The following is a 23,040-nucleotide window of genomic DNA, read 5'->3' as shown; positions in this document are numbered from 1 at the left end:
AGGCCTCCTCTGGTGGCCCTCTCTTTACGGATCCCCACTCCTCCCAACCACTACTAACTCTCCTTGCCTCCCGTCACTGATCACAGACAGAAAGAATCTAGTATAAACTGTGCCTTGGATCTTTGGGATGCACCATAATTGTGATTGTTTGAGCCACAGTGGGAATTCTGCCACTCCACCCCTAGTGGTAGGTCCATATCCTTAAAAGACAAATCACTGTCCTGTGATTGCCCCACAATGGAGGGGTAGACCCCAAGGCCAGGTCATAAAGCACTTGGTCACCACTTACTGGTGGCAGGAATCATGAAAACAGGAAAGCACTATAGATCTTGGCCATGTCCGGGGCCTTGGGCAAACTGTCTCACAGTCGGCCCTCTCCTCTCTCTGCACTGCTGTACTGGACCATCTCCCACCAGTGCCTCTATGCCTAGGCTGAAAGATGGTGTTACAAACTTGGCTGGGCCTTAGCACCCTGCCTGCATGTGGGGATGCAGAGGGGTGAGCATCCTGAGAGGACCACAAGGGTAGGCCAGCAGAACAGGCAGGCTCAGGCTAGGCTCCACCGAGGACTGGCTATGTGAGGCCACACTGGAGAGGTACCCAGGCAACCTCTGAGCTTGTCTCTGCCTCCTCTAGAACCAGAAACAACATAGGCCAGTTGCCGAATGTGCCTAAAGGTCAGATTCCATTGTGGCCTCCTAAGGAGACTGTAAGATTATCTGCTAAGGGCTGCAATGATGTTCTGTCAGTAAAGTGCTTGTTTGCAGCACGAGAATTTGACTGCGGGAACAGGAGAGGACAGAAACCTCAATCAACACATATGCCTGCAATTCCAGTGCCTTCATGAGGAGCTGGGAGGTGGAGAATTGGCCAGAGCTCCACCATCCAGCCTGCAGTGTACAATACTGCAGGAACAAATGACCCTGCTTCAACACAGCAGAAGGCAAAAAATGACCTCCAATGCTGTCCTCTAACCACACATGCCTGCACCCTCACAAATACATACCCACACAATAATAAATAGTAATATACACAATAAATAATAATAGTAGTAAACTTTATTTTGAAAATGTATACCTGCCAGGCATGGCGGCACGCTCCTTTAATCCCAGCACTCAGGAGGCAGAAGCAGGAGGATCTCTGAGTTCGAGGCCAGCCTGATTTACATAGCAAGTTCCAGGATAGACAGGAATACACATTAGAGAAATCTTGCCTCAAAAAACAAAAACAAGGGCTGGAGAGATGGCTCAGTGGTTAAGAGCATTGCCTGCTCTTCCAAAGGTCCTGAGTTCAATTCCCGGCAACCACATGGTGGTTCACAACCATCTGTAATGAGGTCTGGTGACATCTTCTGGCCTAAAGACATACACACAGACAGAATATTGTATCCATAATGAATAAATAAATAAATATTTTTTAAAAATGGATAGCACCCAAAGGAATAACACCCAAGGTTGTCCTCCGGCCTCCATACCCACACTCAAGGGGAAAGGAAGGAATTCTAACAGGTTTCCAGTTAAGCTTTTAATTCTGTTTTTGTTCATTTTGTTTAATTTTGTCTTAGAAGTAAAGGGGAGCAAAGCCAGTGCCCCACATGTAAGGTAAACATCCAACCACTGAGCTACACCCCAGCCCAATTAAAAAGATTTTTTAAAGATAGGGTCTCATTATTTAGCTCTGACTGGTTTGAAACTCACTACGTAGACCAGGCTAGCCTTAAACTTGTATAGCTCTTCCTGCCTCTGCTTTCCCAGTGCTAGGATCACAGACATGTGACACCATTCCTGGTCAAATCTAAAAATGGAGGAAGAAAATAACTATGTAGTGTAGAAAAGTGATTAGCGGGGCTGAAAAGATGGCTCAGAGTTTAAGCACATATACCGTCTTTGCTGAGGTCCCAGCACGCAAGTCAGGTGGCTGATGACTGCCTGGAACCCCAGCTCATACAGACACACACACACAGACACACACACACACAGACACACACACACACACACAATTAAAAACAAAAAAATAAAATTTATAGGCAGGAGAGACGGCTCAGCTGTTAAGACACTGGCTGCTCTTCCAGAGGAAGTGGATTCAATTCCCAGCACCCACATGGAGGTTCAGGCCTTATGCTGGTCTGTCACCTGGCAGGATGCACCAGGCAGTATCTTGGCCAGCACAGGGTCCTATGACCACTATGCCACTACATAGTCTGTAGGCAGGTGCAAAAGATTCCTTTAAGAGATAAGCTCCCAGCTGGGGAGGTGGCTCAGCCATTAAAGGCCAGGCTTACAACCAAAATATAAGAAATAAGTTCTGCCCATTTCAAGTTCTTTCTGAAGAGGCAGCAGGTCTTTGCCTCTGTCTGCCTGTCTGTCTGTCTCTCTCTGTCTCTCTCTCTTTCTCTCTACTCCCCCCCCCCCCTGTTTCTCTTCCTCTCTCCTCTCTCCTCTCTCCTCTTCTCTTCTCTTCCACTACCCTATCCCCAGAGGCTGGTCTCTTCCCTTCCCCCTTCTCTCAATAAACTCTCCACTTAAGTTCCGTCTCTCCCCTGCCATGTCCTTCCCTCCAAGGTCCCTCTCTCGTAGAAACACAACAACCATCAATAACTCCAGTTCTAAGGGATCTAACATCCTCTTCTGGCCTCCATGGACACCAGACATACAGTGGTACACTGACATACATGCAGGCAAAACAGCCATAGGCATAAAATAACTTTTAAACAGAAATAAAATCTAAAAAATTGATCGAGGTGTGAAGTTGGCTAAAAAGGGGTAACTCTGAAAAATGTTTTCCATGTTAACTTTTATTTTTAAAACATCCAGGGGCTGGGCTGTGCCCAACCAGAGCCTCAGCTTGCTGGAGGTTGTGACCTAGGGGAAGCTACGAAGCTTGCAGTTCTGATGATGCTCAGGGGTCAGGCTGGAGACAGGAAAGAACACATTCAGCAAGAATTGGTGCCAGGGAGGACAGAGAAGAGGGAAGTTGGTTGCTGAAGGCAGGGTGGGAAGGAATGAGGCAAAGCACAGCTGGCCAATCTGACCTGCAGGCAGGAAGACCCAGGAAGCTGCATATGGGCCACTCAGGGAAAGAAGAAATGGCCCCCTAGGCAAAAAGGAGCCTCGGAGCCTCCACCTTTCTCTGTAGTACAGAATAGCTTCTGTGCTTTGATGCATTTTCTAACTCATCCACATGGGTATGTCTTGCTCTTGAAAAAATAACTTCTTTTATAAAGTAACGGTGTTTGAAAAGACCTTGAAGTTAGTGCAAGGCACCCCAAGACCAAGTTCTCAGCACAAAGGAGATTTATTTGCCCCAGAGGGACAAAGGGCAGGAAATAAGAGACATAGGCCAGAGACAGAGGACCTGGGAGAAGGGGAAAGAGGCAAGGGAGAGGGGGGAAGGGGTGTTTGCCCCAGAGGGACAAAGGACTGCATCTGGATAGAGGAGACAGAGTGGCCTATAGGCAAATGTCAGTTTATAAAGGGGAACAGGGAAATCCAGCATTAGAATGAGCTGGCTTGATTGGGTATGTTAATTAGAGGAGCCAAAAGGGGGCTTTTGATTACAGACTTTAATACTTTGACACCTGGACCTTGGTGGTCAGTCTCAGGAAAAGAAATATTAGGCCACATTAGGGAAAAGACCTTGGTGGCTAGCTTTAGGAATATAATCTAACAGTTTAGCAAGACAGAGGAAACAGGGGAAGGGCAAGGCCTCTCCGAGCCATGTTTGTCACGCTGGGGCCCTACAAGAGCTCTTCAGTGCCGGCCCATGGGAACTCTGTCCAGGATTCTGAGTCAGTCCACAGATGATGGACAGGGGAAATGCACGGACAAGCGGAAAGTACAGAGCCAGCAGTTTTTGTTGCTTTCTTTAGTGGATACAGAAGCAAAATACAGACAGAGGCATCTGGACACTGGACATCACACAGCTAGGGAGGTGTGAGAGACCATGAGAGATCAAGACTCAGCCTGACTGGTTCTAACCGGGTGACAATCAAGTGGGAGGAGACCGGTGCTCTCACTAACCTTCAGGCTCCTCCCTAGGTAGTAACAGCAAACAGACTCCTCCGGTGGCTGGGACACAGAACCAGAGACTGCAGATGTTAATACAGGGCTTCCTAGAGACCTCTGGACACACAGCTGCCCAGAAATCAAGAGAAGGAAGATCAGCTGGAGGTCAGAACAACCAGAGCGGCCTCAGCAAGTACTACACCTGAGCTGTCTCCTTCAGTCACCAGGTCCTGATCACTCCAGCCACTCAGGTCCCTATGGGCACCCTGCTCGCTGGCTGCAGTGACTCTGGCTTGCTATACCCAGCCCTGGCCAGGCCAATGCCAGACTTGGCAGTAGGTCGGCATTAAGGTGCACAGGGCAGTCAGAATAAGGGTTCTGCTGGCCTGGAGGGGCCAAGCCCAACTCCCTCTAGGCCCATTTGCCAGCTAGTGCCTCAGACCCTCTCTCAGCAAGGCTACTTCTGTCTGCTATGCACATGAATGGGAGGCCGAGGAGCGCTCAGTGCAGCTTGCAGCTCTTAGGGGGCTCAGCAGCAGCAACACCCATCAAGCTGCCTCTCGAGCTTCCGAGGCCGGAGCTAGCTTTTCAGGAGTCTTCTCGTCAATTGTCTCCAAGTCTGTCAAGGACTATTGTCTTCACACACCTGGGCTTGCCAAGGCTTCAGGATCTCAAAGCTCATTCAGCAGAGAAAAGTGGGTAGCAAGTTCAGGAGGCGGAGATAGAAACTTGAGTGAGGCCTACTGGCCTGGGCCCTCAGAAAGAAGAACACCAAAGCAGTCAAGCCTACAGAGAAGGGGTAGGATGGGTGCCAGTATCGGGGGATGCAAATGGTACATTCATCCAAATAGACACACAAAACCATAACAACAACCTAAAGTGACTATTTGGGGCAGATCTGGGGACACAAGAGACAGCCATCGTTACCAAGACAGGGAAGCTGCATCTTATCCCTCAGCCGGGAATACAAACCCAATCGTTGTCCTCCAAAGAAGAGCAGGAGCGAGGGACGGTGCAGAACCTGATGGGAGGAGGGAGGCGACAGAGGTCTGAGTGAGAGGCTGGGGTGGGGATGTGAAGACAGAGGGATCCCCACTCAGAGGCTTCCTTCTGGATTTGCAAGGGCCCCCAGGAGTCCTGAAGGGAAGAGGCATGGTAACACGATTCTCCAATCTTCATACTCTTTCACCGTTAGGTACCAGCTAATGCTGGTTGGTGGGACTTGGGGTGCTTGTTTGTTTGTTTGTTTGTTTTTCGAGACAGGGTTTCTCTGTGGTTTTGGTTCCTGTCCTGGAACTAGCTCTGTAGACCAGGCTGGCCTCGAACTCCCAGAGATCCGCCTGCCTCTGCCTCCTGAGTGCTGGGACTAAAGGCATGCGCCACCACCGCCCAGCTAGGATGCATTTTTATTCTTAGAAGCATCTCCATTTCTCCAGACTCCATACAAAATATTACTTAATTAATAACCAATAATCAATTTTTTATTGATATTTATTGAGCTCTACATTTTTCTCTGCTCCCCTCCCTGCCTCTCCCCTCCCCCCTTCTGCCCTCCCCCAAGGTCCCCATGCCCCCAGTTTACTCAGGAGATCTTGTCTTTTTTTATACTTCCTACTTCCCATGTGGATTAGATCTATGTAAGTCTCTCTCAGTGTCCTCATTGTTGTCTGAGTTCTCTGGGATTGTGGTTTGTAGGTTGGCTTTCGTTGCTTTATGTTTAGAAACCACCTATGAGTGAGTACATGTGATAATTGTCTTTCTGTGTCTGGGTTACCTCACTCAAAATAATGTTTTCTAGCTCCATCCATTTGCCTGCAGAATTTAAGCTGTCATTATTTTTTTCTGCTGTATAGTACTCCATTGTGTAAATGTACCACATTTTTCTTACCCGTTCTTCGATTGACGGGCATTCAGGTTGTTTCCAGGCTCTGGCTATGACAAACAATACTGTTATGAACATAGTTGAGCACATGTCCTTGTGGCACAGTTAAGCATTCTTTGGATATATACCCAAAAGTGGTATTACTGTGCTATGAGGAAGGTTGTTTCCTAATTTTCTGAGAAATCGCCATACTGACATCCAAAGGGGTTGTACCAGCTTGCATTCCCCCAATAATCAATTTTTTAAAAAACTTTCCATTTTATGTATATGCATGTTTTGCCTGTATATATGTCTGTGTAATACATGTGACGTGTGCCTGGTACCTATGGAAGCCGAATGAGGACACTGAATTCCCGCGGACTGAAGTCGCAGATGGTGGTGAGTTGCCTGCGAGTGCTAGGAATGGAATCCAGGTTCTCTGCAAGAACAGCCAGTGCGCTTGACTGCTGAGTCTTCTCTCCAGCACTCGATTATCAGTCCTTTGCCGGGTGAGGGAGGCGCACACCTTTAACCCCAGCATTCAGGAGGCAGAGGCAGGGGGACCTCGAGTGAGGCCAGCATGGTCTACAGAGCACGTTCCAGGACAGCCAGGACTATACAGAGACCCTTGTTTGGGGGTCGGGGGGAAGCAAGAAAAAAAAAGAGGAGGAGAAAGAGGTGAGGAGAAAGAAATGGGGGAGGGTGCTGAAGCGATGGCTCAGTAGCTAAGAGCATTTACTACTCTTATAGAGGACTGGAGTTCAGTTCCCAGCACCCATATCAGGCCTCTCCTAGATGCCTGTAACTTGGATTCAGGGGATCCAATACTCTTTTCTGACCTATGCAGGCACCTACATACATGCATACACACAGACATACCACCTACATACATGCATACACACCCACACAGACATATCACCTACACACATGCACACACACCCACAGACATATCACCTATATATGTGCATGCACACACCCACACAGACATATCACCTACACACATGCACACACACCCACACACAGACATATCACCTATATAAGTGCATGCACACCCACACACAGACATATCACCTACATACAAGTGTGCACACCCACACAGACATACATAGCTGAGTCTTTAAAGTGCTTGCCATGCAACCACAAAGGCCTGAGTCCAGACCCCCTCCCCTCCCGTCTCCCTGAAACAGGCCCACAAGTTTAGCCCAGCTGACCTCGAACTCACAATCATCCCGCCTTCACCTCCTCCATGCTAAGATGACTTGGGTACACACCACAGCCAGATCCTCAACACACTTTTCACCCAGGCATAAACACCTGGCAAACCCCAACCCCACCCAAACCTGCTGTCCACAGTCTCTGAGCCCAACCCATATTGATGCACGATTAATAAAAACCCAAATGGCCATCCTGCCTCCAGAAATTTCAGAATGAGACTGTGTCTGAGAGCTGTCTCTCCCATTGTATAATCCTCTCTATTTCTGGGATTAAAGGCATGCACCGCCCGGCTTCTATGGCAAGTTACTGTGGCTACTGGAACTAAAGGTGTGCACTACCACTGCCTGGTCTGTAAGGCTGACCTGGGGGAGGGGAAGGAAGGGGGGCTGTTTTATTCTCTGATCTTCAGGCAAGCTTTATTTATTAAAATACAAATGAAATGCCATTACACCTGAGTCCTGCCAGACAATCAGGCTCTGCCACCGACAGGGCTTCCAATCTGGGGTGAGGGATCTGCGGGGACACTCCACGGTAAGTCACACAAACCATTGCCTTCCCTGAAACATACCTACTGCCCCTCTCTGCCCCTAGCTCTGTCCTTAGTCCTTGGTTGGCAAGGTCAGTATCAGGCAGTTCCCAGAGTTCTTTTTCGCATCCCATCCGATCGTCCTCTACTCCTGGCTCATACTCTCGAGGAGGCTCAGCTCACCAGCTCCCCTCTGGGAGCCTCCTGGATGTCCTGACCTCTCCCTGTCCAGCCAGTACCTTCTGACCTGTGGACAGCCAGCCTAGCTCTATGGACTCCTCCGTAAGACTCCAGGCCCTGACACAGAACAGGCACCAAAAAAGGGCTCAATTGAATTTCTGCAATTCCAAGTCTCTACTCCATTGTAGTCTTAAAGCAAAGCCCCGGCTCATGTAGTTAAAACGACCACTGCGCTCTTGAAGGAGTGACGAAAGCCAGGGCTGCTTTCAGGGTCACAAAACCCCAAGCTCAACTCCAAGACCCGTACCAGCCAGTACGAGACCTACAGCCTCCCCGCTCCGCCCACGTGGTGAGCTCATCTTGGTTCCTCCCCTCAGACCAGGGATTCGGGGACCTGACCCTCTCTCCTACGCTCTGCGCAGGCTCGAGTCTTAGGCTCCACCCCGCCCCCAGTGTGACTGTCCTCTCTGGCGGAACCTGACCAACCATGGTGAATTTGGGCCTGTCCCGAGTGGATGACGCAGTGGCCGCCAAGCACCCGGTGAGAAGGCTGGCCTGGGGTACTGGATCTAGTTCTCAGCAGCTGACCTGAAGCAGTCTACAGGCAGGGGGAGCTCCTTCATGGAGTGGCGGAGCGGGGACCCTCCTGCCTTGGGGATAGAGACGCTGAAGGAGTTTAGGAGAGGGTGGGATATATCCGGTCCCCAGTGTCCCTCTCCAAACCAGGTCACGCCCAAAGGAGGAGCAGGAGGGGAGGAAAGGGAACTGAGCCATGAACACCACCACCTCCATCCCAGGGGCTCGAGGAATATGCCGCGTGCCAGTCGAACGCCTTCATGAAGGGCGTTTTCACCTTTGTCACAGGTAGGCTGGTTCCAGGGATCTTGGGACACAAAAAAAGAACACACCTTAAAGGGAAAAAAAAACTGTATCCTACTGTCCCGTCCTGTCTGTCCACAAGGTGGCGCCACGTCATCTTGCCTGCACTGCAGGTGCAGTGGACACTAAGACCATCGCCTTGCAAGCTGACCAATGATTTCTTGGCTCTCGGCAGGCACTGGTGTGACTTTCGGCCTGCAGCTGTTCATTAAGCGGAAGTTTGCATACCCTGTGCAGTGGAGCTTGCTGGTGTCTGCTAGTGAGTACTCCGTAGTGGGTACCGTCCTGTTTTGGCTGGAGCCCTACCCACCCTGTCTGCCCAGAAGTAGCTTGTGCCTGGTCCCCTTGTAAAACGTGCAGGGGCTAAGGTCCCCCAACTCACCACCCTCCTGCTTCCCGCCCTCCAGTTGTAGGATCTGTGGCCAGCTACAAAGTAACAAAAACGGAGTCTCAGAAATGCAGAGATCTCTGGATCTTCCTGGAGACAGGTCAACTCCCCAAAGACATGAACACAGGTGAGAGGGCCCCAAAGGGGCAGCAAGACGTTTCAGGAAGACGAGCTCACGGGACTCAAGTGATAGACTGGTCCCTTCCCTCCGGCTAGTCTTGCTTCCCCCTTGAGGGGCTGAGGCTAGAAGCCTCAAGAACAACAAAGACTGAGCAGCTCCTCCTGGAGGAGGAGCTAGGAAACTAGGGTGACCCTGAGACAGAAGGAAGGGCCTTGTAAGGTGTGGGACAGGGCACAGCAGTTAGCCCAACAACTCAGAGGAGTGTCTAGGACTCAGACCCTGAATCTGATACCAAGTTGGTGGGCCTCAGGCCTGCTTGTCCTTGTTACAGAACTCAGGTTTTTTTGTTTTTTTGTTTTTCTGAGAAAGGGTCCATCCATCACCCAGGCTAGCCTTGAATCCCTGCTTCCACCTCCTAGGCTTGGGATTATAAGTCTGTTTAACCACATCTGACAGGAGCTCTGTTTTTCTCATGATAGAACAGGATCAGGACCCCTCAAAAACCAGACATAGGCCAGGTGGTTGGTGGCACACACCTTCAATCCCAGCACTTGGGAGGCAGAGGCAGGTGGATCTCTGTGAGTTCGAGGCCAGCCTGGTCTACAAAGCGAGTTCTAGGACAGCTAGGACTGTTACACAGAGAAACCCTGTCTCAAAAAAAAAATCAAAAACGAAACAAAAACAGAAAAACCCACAGACGTGAATCCAGCTGTCTCCTTTTGCCTCCTACAGATCATCACAACTAGAACGAGCTCTGGCTGCTTAGGGTGTGGAGGATCTGAAGAGGGGAATCCTGGAACACAGACTGCAACACTAACTCCAGGCTGGTCCTTCCTACCTTGCCAAACACACACACACACACACACACACACACACACGCACGCACACACGCTCTTGAGTATCACCTGTCCCCCACACGTGTGTTTAGGCAGGCCTGCCTGACAACCAGTTCTAGGACTCGCCCAGGAGTTTAGCTCAGAAAAGGGCTTGGAAGACAAGGGATGGGGGTGGGGTGGGGTGGGGGAGTATCCTCCAGAGCAGCAAGAAGTCAGTGTCTCAGAGAGGATTGTATTCTGTTGCTCACAGCTGTGGGGCAGCAGCCTGCACGTGGCAAGAGAGACTTCTCTATTTTCTCTGGTGCTTTGGGGGTCCCTCTTCTGAGAATTGCGAAGGGTTGTAACTAATAAACGGCTTGTCCTTTTCCTACCTGAGCTCTGAAGCAATTAAACCAGTTGGTGAGGTTGTTCCGTGGTAGAGTGCCCGCTGCTAAGCCTGCTGAGTTTAATCCCCAAGAACCACGTGGTGGGAAGAGTAACAACTAATCTCTACTGTGGTGTGTGGGTTCCCGTTATACATACACAGGCACACACAAAAGAAATACAGGTGTAGGGGCTGGAGAGATGGCTCAGTGGTTAAGAGCACTGACTGCTCTTCCAGAGGTCCTGAGTTCAATTCCCAGCAACCACATGGTGGCTCACAGCCATCTATAATGAGACCTGGCGCCCCCTTCTGGCTTGCAGGCACACATGGAAGGAAGGCTGTACACATAATCAATCAATAAAATTTTTTTTTTTTGGTTTTTTTTCAAGACAGGGTTTCTCTGTGGTTTTGGAGCCTGTCCTGGAACTAGCTCTTGTAGACCAGGCTGGTCTCGAACTCACAGAGATCCACCTGCCTCTGCCTCCCGAGTGCTGGGATTAAAGGCATGCGTCACCACCGCCCGGCCCCAATAAATATTTTTTTAAAAAAGAGAAAGAAATACAGGTGTAATAGTAAAAAGAAAGCCCAGGCGGGGCTGGAGAGATGGCTCAGTGGTTAAGAGCATTGCCTGCTCTTCCAAAGGTCCTGAGTTCAATTCCCAGCAACCACATGGTGGCTCACAACCATCTGTAATGGTGCCCTCTTCTGGCCTTCAGGCATACACACAGAAAGAATATTGCATAAATAAATAAATAAATAAATACTTAAAAAAAAAAAAAGAAAGCCCAGGCAGTGGTGGCACACGCCTTTACTCCCTGAATTGGGGAGGCAGACACAGGCAGATCTCTGAGTTTGAGGCCAGCCTGATCTACAGAGCAAGTTCTAGGACAGCCAGGGCTACACAGAGAAACCCTATCTCAAGAAAAAACAAACAGGCCGATATCTGTGTGTTCGAGGCCAGCCTGGTTTACAGAGTGAGTTCCAGGACAGCTAAAGCTACAGAGAAACTCTGTCTCCAGAAAACAGAAACAAACAATGTAAGGAGTGAGAAGATGTGATCATGCTGTACGGCTGATCTTGGAGGATATGCAGAAGTTCCAAATGTAGAGCCCCAGAACTGGATGTTTCTTCCAGCCATCTGGGCCATGTAGTTACACCAATGCCTATCCTCCTGGAAGTCTACCAGAGGAGCAGAACAGAGGTAGGAGCAGTCAGAGGCCAGGTAGGGGCATGAGTCGTGCCCACCTGCTTGGCATCAGTGAAGCCCCTTCTCCAAGAAGGAACAAGCAGCAAAGCTCCAAAGGAAATGTCTTGGGGAGGAAGGAGACCACCCACACCAACAAGCCCTGTTTAAAAAACAACAACAACAAACAAACAGAGATTGTCCCAACCTTGGTATCCTAGGAGCACAAAGACTTGGCCTTGGCCAGCTCCTGCACCTCTACTGAGCTTGTCAACTGGATGTCTGTGGGAACAAATCAGTGGGCGGAGTGGCAGCAGGCCTCTCTCATAGTCGAAGCTTGAGCCAAGTTAGTTTTCTTATAGAAACCGAGGTAGATGGTCTATCAGTGCCTGTCCTGTTGCCAACAACATACCACAGACTTGGGCAGATTATAATTTTAAAAAAATGTTTTGTTTTTCCAGTCAGGGTTTCTCTGTGTAACGGTCCTAGCTGTCCTGGAACTCATTTTGTAGACCAGGCTGGCCTTGAACTCACAAAGACCTGCCAGCCTCTGCCTGCCCAACTAAAAAAACAAAAACAAAAACACACACACAAAAAAAAAACAAACCAAGGGCTGGAGAAGTGGCTCAGAGGTTAAGAGCATTGCCTGCTTCTTCCAAAGGTCCTGAGTTCAATTCCCAGCAACCTCATGGTGGCTCACAACCATCTATAATGGGGTCTGGTGCCCTCTGCTGGCCTGCAGGCATACACACAGAATATTGTATACATAATAAATATATATATTAAAAAAAAAACTTGTTTTAACCCTCGGTTCTGGAGGTCAAAGGTCCAGCAGCCACCTAGTGGTGGCTGTCATTCTGGCAGAGTCCAGAAACATCACAGGTCATTACACGGTCAGAAACAGAACATACATGTTGCTTCCTCTTTCCTATAAAACCATCGAGGTTTGACCATGGTGGCTCTACCCTGGTAACTTAAATTCTAATAATCTCTCAAAAGCCCTGTTTCCTACCCTCTTAAAACCTCACACTGGGGGTGGGGTATAAACCCCAGCATGAGTTTAGCTTTGGAGGACACGCCATCTTCAATCCCCAGCATTGTTTTAAGAGCTCTTCTGGGGGTCAGGGACCCAGGCGTCCTTCAGTCTCTTTCCTGTTGTAATGGCCCCCACTTCTCAATCTAGCTCATCATGCCGGGCAGCTCCACCAGCTCCAGACACTGCGTCATCATCCCATTTAACAGAAGGAAAAAAGGGGGAAGAAGACAGTTCTTCTGCCCGTGTCTGTATACACAGCACTGGCCAGAACTAAGTCACATGGTACATCAATCGGAAGGAAACCCAGGAAGGCAGCCTTACTCTGGACAGCCATTTATTTGCTCCACTAAAATTCAGGAGTTCTGTATCTGAGGGAAAAGAAAGAGCCAATCCTAGGGGCTATAATTTGCCTCTGCCTCAGCTGGACACCAAGCTGGGCCACCAAAAGCTAGGGAGGTAAGGTGAGCGGCCGTGGCCATGTCAGGTCCTTCCAGCCCTCTTGAGAATGAGGCGTTGACCAGAAGGGAGGCAAGGGGTGACCGCAGAGTTTAGACTAGACAGAAAAGTGGCTGAATGGCAAAGGATCCGTGTGAGAGGACATGGGGAGAGAACACAGATGTGTCCTGTGTTAGACACATGTGCTGACTCCATAACCCCCAAAATCCATCCACTGAAGTCCTAACCCACAGGACCTCAGAAAGCAGCCATTGGAGATGAGCCCTTTAATACAGTGATTAGGGCTGACTGATGCCATGGGGACCAATCCAGTCTTCCTGGCATCCTTATAAGAGGAGATTAGGACACAGACTGGTACAGTGGGACAACCGCATGAGATCACAGGCGCAGAAAGCATCTACAGCCGAGGGGAGACACAGCAGAAGAAGCAGCCATGCAACACCCTGACCTAGCCTTCTATTCCCAGACTGAAGAACAGCCGCCTGCAGAAGAGTAAGCTCCCCACTGGTACTGAGTTATGCAGCCCCCATGGTGTGCTGGGCTGCCGCCGACTGCTAGCACACTGCTCTAAGGGAAGGGGTATGGTGTAGATGTGTGGTCTTGTCCCTGCCAATAATTGGGGACCCAAGATCCAGGGGGCTGAGGGAGGCAGGAGTCAAGTGGGGTGGCACCAGACAGGGCCAGCACAGGTCTGGAAAAGTTGGAAGACATAGAACAGTGCTGGGCAGAAGCTGGGGTGGGGCGCTAGGTCACCCAGTGCCCGGGCTTTGAACTAGGAGTATGGGTTGGAGAGAGAGGTCTCCCCAAGCACTGACATTGAGGTTAGATGTAGGAGGCACAGTCGAGCGCTCTGTGGCCCCGAGAGCAGGGGAGAGAACAAGAAGGTGGGGTGCTGGGTACACAGATTGCTCACTACCAAGAGGTCTTTGGTGTCCAATGGAACCCCTGAAGCAGCAGCCTCAGGACTCATTTCCCTCAGAGCAAGCACCCAGGGGTGACCTTGAGAATGAAATCTGAAAGGATGGAATTCCAGGGTTCTCTGGGCATTGAGAACCTTAGTCCCATCACAATGACCTGAAATTCCGAGGACAATCTCAACTTAGGCTCAGTTGTGAGCAGGGAGGCTGAGAGGCACACAGGACTCTTGGAGGACCTTTAGGGCCCCACCATGAAGATTCACAATGAAGCAGCTGTAGAAGCACAGATACAGGAGCTAAGGACCATCACTCGGCTCCAGGGTGAGCCACACTGGGGACTGCCACTCTGGCCTGCTAGTAGGCAGCTTGTCATCCCACAACCCACCAAGGCTCCCTTGGGCAAAAGTTCCAGAAGGGCCTGCCATGTGAGGGGGAGGGGGGAGCTTTTGTGAGATTTGTGCATTTACCACAATCTTGTTCCAAAGTTGGAGGGACTGAGGAGAGATCGACATGATTCTAGGCTAGGAGCTGTGAAAGAGACAAGGGTTCCCCATCCCTGGTCTCAGCCTCACCCTCTTTACTGCCCAGCATCCATCCCTGGAGAGCCTTGTAGATTACCATTTGAGCAGGGAAGCCGGTGTCTTCCAGGGAAGGGGAAATAAATGGTCGTGGAGGCAATGCCGCATTCCACGAGCCTCTCTGGATGCTTTGCTGGAATTCTCAGCCAGTCCTTTAGCCCACCGTCTGGTAATCTTGTTCCCTCCATCACCTTCAGAACAATGTCGGGCGCTCCAGATCCAGGGCGTGAAGGAGAAGAAGGCACAGAACAAGGCTACACTAGGCCTCCTGCGCAGCAACCTCCGTCAAGGGGCCCAGGAGTGGGCTTTGGCTAAGAAGGTGCAAAAGCCCCACCCCCTTCGCAGTCTGGGGATAAGAAGTGGCGGTTCACTTAACACGTGCACACGCCCTACCCCTTTCTCTGGCCCAGAAGGGCTGCAGGGATGGGTACTTTTGTGACTGGTGTCCAGGGCAGGTTCCCCAATACCCACCCAGAGTGCTTAGTACCTGCAGGTACTCCATAGTACCACGGGACTCCTTGGGCTCTCTGACCTCCTTTCCGGACCTCATCACACTGGAGCAGGGATGGCCCTAGAGGGATCCTGTGCGCTCTGCTCAGGGGTCCCAGGACCAACGGTCTCCTTGCTGGATTAGCTGCGAGTAAGAGGCGCAGGGGGATATGTCTGAGTACATCAGTGCCCAGGGGAATGCAAAAGGGCCAGGCTCCTGGCTCAGCCACCGCCGCTCCACAGTATGATCAGCGGACCATCTCCAAAGCCTGCGGGAAGGACGTGTCTATGAGGCTGGCACACCGCCGTTGTTCTATGGAGGTAACGAAGCAGAAATGACCCCTTGCCCCTTTCTGTCCCAGTCCCCGAGACCCGCCTACAATAAATGTAATGAGGCCGGCGGGAAGGCATAGTGAGTTCCCACCTCCTGCTCCCCGTGGGGCAGCCGCGGGTCCCTGACTCACAGCCTTCCTGGGGTCCCAGCGGCGCTCCCTCTCGCATCCACGCGCGGACGCCCTCCCTGACCCAGGTGGCTCGGGAGAAGCTGCGCAAGTACGTCTTCGACCGTGTGAATGCACACAACGTACTGGTCCATCTGGCTCGGCTACGGGGACAGAAGCTGGAGAGCTTGCAGCTGGAGCTGACCAGTCTGCGGAACCAGCCTGATGCCACGAAAGATGAGCTAAAGTTGCTGCAGGTGCCAGGGGACCCGGCGGGGGCAGCGGAGAGCATCCGACTTTGCACTGGAGCTTTCCAGGAGAGGCGGGACTCAGCGAGCGGGATTCCGAAAGGGTGGTTCTATGCCAGAGGATGTGGAGATGTCTGGAAAGGGGACGAAGTCCTGCCTTCAGACAGGGCCTCTGTATCAGGGCTGGATCGCTAATTAGGCGGGGTTCTGCTGGAAGGGCGTCTCCTTTGTAAGGGTGAGGGTCTTTGTAAGAGAAAAAAAAAAACTCTAACAGGTGAGATTGGCCCCCAACAGAAGGGTGGGGTTACATCAGAAGGGTGGGATCTGCGGATGGGCAGGACCTTTTGGCTAGTTTGTGCCCTTACATGGCTGTGTACAAACAGGAAAATTTACTAACAAGGAGCAGGAAACCGATGTCTTGAGGTAATGTTTTATCATACAGCTGTAAACATGAAGTGGGAATCAAAGCCATTTTATACATGGTGACTGGGTGGATAAGATGTACAATAACTTCACCTGCAGGACCTGGTGCCAGGGGCAGAACTAAGGGAGCCCGACACCCTTGTGTGAAAGCCCAGCCCCCCACACCCATCCCCCAACCGGTGTCCTCCTGATCAGGGTTCTGCCCCTTCACACCTGATCTGAGGTTCTGGGGAGGTGGGTCTTGTTACCAAGCCTTTTCAGTGATCCAACTCCACCACTGCCATCAGATTATCCGCCAGCTGGAGAACAACATTGAAAAGACCACGCTCAAGATTACCACCAGCCGGAACATCCACATGCTGTACTCAGACCTGCTGGACTACCTTAAGAAGGTGAGCCCCGCCCCCAGGGAGCCCCGCCTCCAATCTCTTCCACACAGCCTGCAAAGTGGCTCAAAAAAGTGTGTGGGAACATTCCTTAGAGAACTTCATTTTTGTTGTTCCACACAAACATATTATGGGGTGCGCCTATTATTTGGGCTTAAGCCTGGGCATGGTACCACAGGTCTGTGATCTCAGAACTCAAGAGGCTAAAACGGGAAGATTACATATTCCAGGACAGTCTGGGCTACACAGCGAGACCCTGTCTCAAAAACAGATGCAAATCATCACACACACACACACACACACACACACACACACACACATCACATCACATCACAAAAACCACAGAATTCTTTCACATACTAACTAGTTTAGTTTGGGTCTTTGAGGGTCAGAGATGAGTGATACTCCCTTCCCAGTGAGTCCCTTAACATGGTTCAAGATTCCTTTTCCACCTCCAAAAATATGCTGGACGCACATCTCCCTGCCCTCTTTGGCTACCCTGCTTTTTCTGTATTGGAAGCCAGGAGGAAGCAGACTCTGGCCCCTGTATATCCCAGGGAACCATGATCGTGAATCTCACTGAGCACTCTCCCACAGTGGCTCCCATAGAGCAAAGATCTGCAGTGGAAGTGGGGGAGAAGGGGCTTCAGGGCAGCAGGGTACGGAAAGCAGCACGGTGGACCGGCCTGGAAAGGTGACCAGAAGGAATCCCTAGTGCTTTAGTCCTTAGAAAGGGAGGTGAATGAGTGGCGTGGCTCGCTGGAGAAAGGGATGTTTCATTGGAATGTGGGCAAATGCAGAAGCTTTTCCCTGCTGGGGTCATGTCCCTGAGCCATCTCAGCGTCATGCTCTGGTCTGTCCCTCTTACCTGACCCTAGTGCTGGAGGCTCAACTGGAGGCCCTGCCCACCTTTCCTTCCTGTGTCCAGCCCTCCCCACACTCCTTCACCTGGGTAGTCTTTGTAGGACTTTCACTCCAGAACAAACACACCTGAAACAAATCCCAATATCCACATTTTCTTTAAAATCAGCAAAGATTCGGCATGTACCGGTTTTAACAGCAAAATATCAAAAGCTAAGCTTCTTTGGCCATCGATGCACCTAGCCTTGTGCTAAATATGCTATCTTCTCCATCCACCCTGACAGAAACCTTCCAAAAAAGTCAGGATTACCCTAGAAAGGCTAGATGTGATCCCAAGATCACGTCACTAGCTGGTCAGAAGTGAACTTCACTTTGAGCCCTATCTGTCTCCAAGCCCATCTTTCAAGTCCCTCTGTTCCACTTCAGACCAAAGATGCCCGCAAGCAAACCCTCCTGGGTTTCAGAGTACCTTTGCTGAGTCATCACATCCTCTTGTCCTGGGTAGTGAGTGTCCATAGGCCACCAATGACTATCCACACTAGAACACTTCTTTCTCCTGATCGCTCTGTGCCTTGCCCAGAGGCTAGGCCACAGACAGAACCCCTATCCTGTCTCCAGGGCTCACACAGCCTGGGAATGAAGGATGGAAGGGAAGCAGAAGGCTCAGGAAAGCCAGCAATAGGGTATGATGGCACCAAAGGAATCCATGGCTTCATGACCAGGCTGCCTTTGCCCATCCTGATAGGTGCTGGCGGGCTACCCGATGGAGCTAGACAAGCTTCAGAACCTGGTAACCAACTACTGCTTGGAGCTGTCAGATATGACCGTCATGTCCCAAGATGCCATGATGATTACTGATGAGGTCAAGGTGAGTCCAAGGATTGGGGAACCATCAGTAGCTGGCTCACCTGATCCTGTCTTGTTCGGGACCTATCTGGACATCCTGTGCCTACACTACCCATCCTCACCGGAGAAATCCATTGTTAGCCCTACCAACTGATCTGCTCACCCATGGGACAGAGAAAGACAATTTGGGCACAGAGGCCATAAAAGAGGTGGCCAGGAAAGTGGGCATCTATTCACCTTGTCACTACCAAGATCCCTGTCTCAGGGCTGGAGAGATGACTTAGCGGCTAAGAGCACTGGCTGCTCTTCCAGAGAGGTCCTGAGTTCAATTCCCAGCAACCATATGGTGGCTCACAACCATCTGTAATGATATCTGGTACCCTCTTCTAGCCTGCAGGCAGACATGCAGACAGAACACTGTATACATAATAAATAAATAAATCTTTTCTTTAAAAAAAATCACTGTCTCTAGGGAGACAGGACTAGGAAAGCCAGCAACTCCCATCCTCCTGAAGTGGGCAATTCATCTAGTAGTCCACCACATCACATCTAGGTCAGTATGGCCGACAGAGGCAAAGGATTTCAGAAGCATCCAGGGTGGCTTTCCAAGGAAGTATGCTTGAATGGGCTCTGAAGGACCAGCAAAGTCCAGGGGTAATCAGAGCTCAAAAGGAGAAAGGACAGAAAAGCCAGGGCTGTTGCCACATATTAGTGCACAGAAATTTATGTGACTTCCCTGCAGGAATCACTGGAGGCTATAGGGTCTTACAGCCTCAGAGAAGATAAAGGACACATGATCAGATTGTGCTTTATGCTGGGTGTGGTGCCACAGGCCTTTGATCCCAACACTTGGGAGGCAAAGTCGGGTTGATCCATTAGTTCGAAGCTAGCCTGGTCTACAGAGTGAGTTCCAGGACAGCCAGGGGCTACACAGAGAAACTCTGTCTTGGGAAACAAACAAACAAACAGAAAGATATCACAGATTGTGGCACACATGAACTGCAGGTGCCAGAAGGTGCGGGAGCAGAACTACTGGCTGTGTGGCCAGGCCAGCAGTAGAGTGGGGGAGGCCAGAAGCAGACTAAGGGGTGACCACAGGGAGCTTTGGTGATAGGGCGGTGTGAAAGCAGGAGGGACAGAGGGAGGGAGGGGGAATGGCAGTTTTCAGCCTGAAAAGCAGAATGGAGGAGAGACTAGGGTTGATAATTAAGGGGATGAATTACTTTTAGATATGTTAAATCTTAAATCCAGTTTAATGGGTTCCAAGGGAACAGGCCAGGAGGCAACTAAAGAAAGGTAAGGGCCTAGGGGAAATGAGAGAGAGAGAGAGAGAGAGAGAGAGAGAGAGAGAGAGAGAGAGAGAGAGGAGAGAGCGCGCCTGGGCTAGAGAGGAAAGTCAGTAGGCATGTGTTCACCACAGAGGCAAAGGGGCACCCAAGAGGACAGTGAGAGCCAGTAAGAAGAAAAGAATGGCCGGTCTTCTATAGTCCAATAATATGAAGACTAAAACCTGACCACTGGCTTTAGAACCCTGGGGGGACCCTCGGTGCGACAATATCCCCACTGACTCTCTATGTCCCCAGAGGAACATGAGGCAAGGGGAGGCAACCTTCATCGAGGAGCGAAGGGCACGGGAAAACCGGCTGAACCAGCAAAAGAAGCTTATTGACAAGATCCACACCAAGGAGACCAGCGAGAAGTACCGCCGTGTACATCTTGAGACACGCCCCGTGGCACCCACCACTCCTTGGGGGAAGAGCTGGGAGGACCCTTCATTTCTCGTTCTCACCTGGTTCTTTCTCCCATCAGGGCCGAAGGGACTTGGATTTCCCCTCCAATCTGATGAGTATGGATACCATGAAGGGTGAGCTTCAGCTCCTTGCCTTGTCCAGCCAAGGTCACCAGTAGCCAGCAATGACTGGGACTGCCCAGCCATGTCATCATGAGACCAGTGGTCACTAGGGTGAGGAAGACAGACAGCCCCTGCCTCTCCCTGACTGTCCCTGAAGAATCTATGGCACAAGGTGGCTGCAGAGATGCTATCTCTAGCAACTAGAGCTCAGGTGCCCAGTGACATCAGAACCGCTTCCCAGAGCCACATGATGCCATGTTGCTCCTGGTCCTTTTCTGTCCTTGAGTTTCCCAAGGTACTCTGAAGGGTCAGGCTGAAGAGGGCAGATACAGGTACAGATCACACGAGGGCACCTAACACCCTGGGTGTCTTCTCCGAAGCCAGAGTGTCTAAAGCCACCAGGTAGCCATTCCTGCATGCTGACTAGGCCCTCCCTTTCTGCTCTGCCCAGTGAGGAAAAAAGAAACTTCCATAGCAGATATAGAATACCAGACAGAAGTGACCACTTTGGTAGAGAGGGTCAAGTCTGCTGTACAGTGCTCCCACCTCTGGGTAAGTCTCCCTGACACCTGAAGGGTGACTAAGCTAGGCCAGGACCTGGGGTACTCTGTAGAAAGTTTACAAAGCTTAACCTCCTCTTGGAGGCCCCCAAACGCGATGCTCCCAAGCCTGGAACAAGTCTGGGCTTTTCTGAGGCATGTGGATGGCATGTCCTCACCATATTCTAGGCACAGGACAGAAATGGAAAAGACATGAACGAAATGTATGTCCCGGCAATGCTGAAGTATGCACAGGCAGCCCGTATATGGTGGTTCTGTTGAACTTGTCCATATTGGGTTTCATGGTCTAAGCTGATGAAGACGACTGACCAGTCTCTTCCTCAAGAGGGCGCCAGATCTTACTACAGGCAGTTACGAGTCACCATGTGGTTGCTGGCAATTGAACTCAGGGCCTTTGGAAGAGCAGGCAGTGCTCTTAATCTCTGAGTCATCTCTCCAGCCCCATGCATGGGACAGAGTCTGCTAGAATTTTAAAGTTCAAATGCTAAGGGCATGAACCCCTTCCCAACTTGACAGCCACAGCGAACTGGCCTCCTTTTGTCATAGACCTACCTGAGTTACCATTGTCAGGCCTTGAGGTCCCATCCACATCTTGACTGAAGGCGATACATGGTCTCTTCATGATAGATGGAGTTACTTACCCTCTGCCTGTCATGAGAGCTATGTATGTATAAGGACATGTACAGGTTGCCCTTCTACCCAGCCCCTCATAAACCTTAGCACCCAGAAGTATTCAGTGTCATAACTGAGCCCCAAGTACCACAAAGCTGTACTCTCCATCGGGAGGGGCCCAGGAGAAACCAGGGCTATGAGGCCCTACTGCCTTTCAGACCCACACCCGTTTCTCCCTGCCCTGCTTAGGACATAGCGGGCCGCTTCCTGGCTCAGAAGAACACAGAGGAGAACCTGGAGCTGCAGATGGAGGATTGTGAGGAGCGGCGGATGCAGTTGGAAGTCCTGATGAAGAAGCTGGAACTGGAAGAGGCAGTGCTCAAATTCCACCAGATACCCAGCTCTGTTGGGTATGTTCTGGGGCTGCTGGATGGCCCCACAAGTACAAGTTAGTAGCTGCACATACCTATAGCCAGTAAACCTGGGCATCCACAGAAAAGCTAAGGACCCACCTGCTTGAAGCTGAATTTACGAACCCCTGAAGTTGACACACCTGGCTCAGGACTCCTGTGGGCCCTGAGTACTGCCTGTCCCACCCTTACTGCTAAGCCTACCTCTTCCCCAGCTTTAATTCGATTGAAAAAAAGATGAAGGACATGCTAGAAGAGGAAGAAGCAAGGCTCCAGCTGGCCCACAGCAACATGACCAAGAGCCAGCAGCTGCTGCTGGCCATCCAGACAGGTATTGACAACCTCTACATCCGGCTCATCGGCATCACCTTGCCAGCCACCCAGGTACCAGCCCTCGCGGGGAGCTGCTTGCATAAGGTCCTCATGTGGGGACACTAGAAAAACAAGCTGCCCCTCTGGCCTACAGAAAGAAGTAGCAATATCGGACACCCTTGATGTGTATGGCAAGCTGGAGTATTGCGAGGGGAAGCTCATATACCTAGCTGAACGTGTGCAAATGCTGACCAGAGATGAGGAGGTAGCCCCGGGCCATGGAAGGGTACCCACAAAGCCCATGTCCTATCCAAGCTGATAAGGGTGCTGCCCTGCAGGTCGACACAAAGGTGAGGGATGCCCTGGAATCATCCACTCTAAAGGAGAAACATAATACCAGGATTACCTTTGAGGACCAAGAGGAGGACATGATAGGTGAGCCCCTAGATGGGGGAAGAGGAACTAGATAGAGCCTGAACTCAAGGCAAGAGATGGCACACCTCAGTCTGACTGGAACATACTGGCAGACTGGGTGCTAAAGAGAAAGGTTTTAATTGAGGTGACAGAGGTTAACCTTTACGAGGATTTTTTTTTTGAGACAAAGGGGCATATCATGGGATGGGTCATAAAGACTATTAATGGGATTCCTGTCGCAAAGACAGGGTAGGGTGAACGGGGAAGGACGGCTAGTATGGGTGATCCTGGCAAATCCTGGTTTCTTGGCACCTGGCCTTGGGTGACTTAGGGCAGGGGTCAGATCACAGAGTCTTCAGGCACTGGTCCATCTCTGAGAGGAGCTGCAGACACAGAAGGCCCATGGCAGCAAAAGCAAACGGGTAAAGAGGGGTCAGGGGGGTCTTTGGAAAGAGGGGGCCAGTCATTCCTTTTTTGCCTGTGCAGAAACCTTCCAGTTTGCCGACGTGGATCATAGCTACGTCCCTTCGCGGGCCGAGATAAAGAAACAGGGGCAGCGGTTGATAGAGGGGAAGCTCAAGATGTCCAAAAAGAAGAAAAAGTAGCCCTGTCCGGGCTTTAGTATACAAATAAAAATTTTTCC

The 23,040-nt window shown here is 50.8% G+C and overlaps 2 protein-coding genes across 2 annotated transcripts; both read left to right on the top strand.

Annotated features, from left to right (window-relative positions):
- Positions 1–8,233: 8,233 nt before the first annotated feature.
- Positions 8,234–10,385, top strand: Tmem141 (transmembrane protein 141). The gene is made up of 5 exons (XM_075984428.1): positions 8,234–8,327; positions 8,584–8,650; positions 8,841–8,924; positions 9,073–9,180; positions 9,907–10,385. Exons 1-5 carry the CDS (start codon positions 8,274–8,276, stop codon positions 9,918–9,920), a joined length of 327 nt encoding a protein of 108 aa, XP_075840543.1. The 5' UTR covers positions 8,234–8,273; the 3' UTR covers positions 9,921–10,385.
- Positions 10,386–14,217: 3,832 nt separating this feature from the next.
- Ccdc183 (coiled-coil domain containing 183) lies at positions 14,218–23,033 on the top strand. Its single transcript, XM_075984599.1, has 14 exons — positions 14,218–14,287; positions 14,742–14,863; positions 15,277–15,354; positions 15,563–15,730; positions 16,432–16,536; positions 18,137–18,259; positions 19,821–19,946; positions 20,047–20,101; positions 20,541–20,641; positions 21,511–21,671; positions 21,887–22,055; positions 22,138–22,248; positions 22,322–22,418; positions 22,884–23,033. Exons 1-14 carry the CDS (start codon positions 14,218–14,220, stop codon positions 23,000–23,002), a joined length of 1,605 nt encoding a protein of 534 aa, XP_075840714.1. The 3' UTR covers positions 23,003–23,033.
- Positions 23,034–23,040: the final 7 nt, after the last annotated feature.

Source organism: Microtus pennsylvanicus, chromosome 9 (genome assembly GCF_037038515.1).
Source record: "Microtus pennsylvanicus isolate mMicPen1 chromosome 9, mMicPen1.hap1, whole genome shotgun sequence".
NCBI lineage: Eukaryota > Metazoa > Chordata > Mammalia > Rodentia > Cricetidae > Microtus > Microtus pennsylvanicus.
The sequence above is the reverse complement of the archived record's forward strand: the minus strand, read 5'-3'. Positions and strand labels throughout refer to the sequence as shown.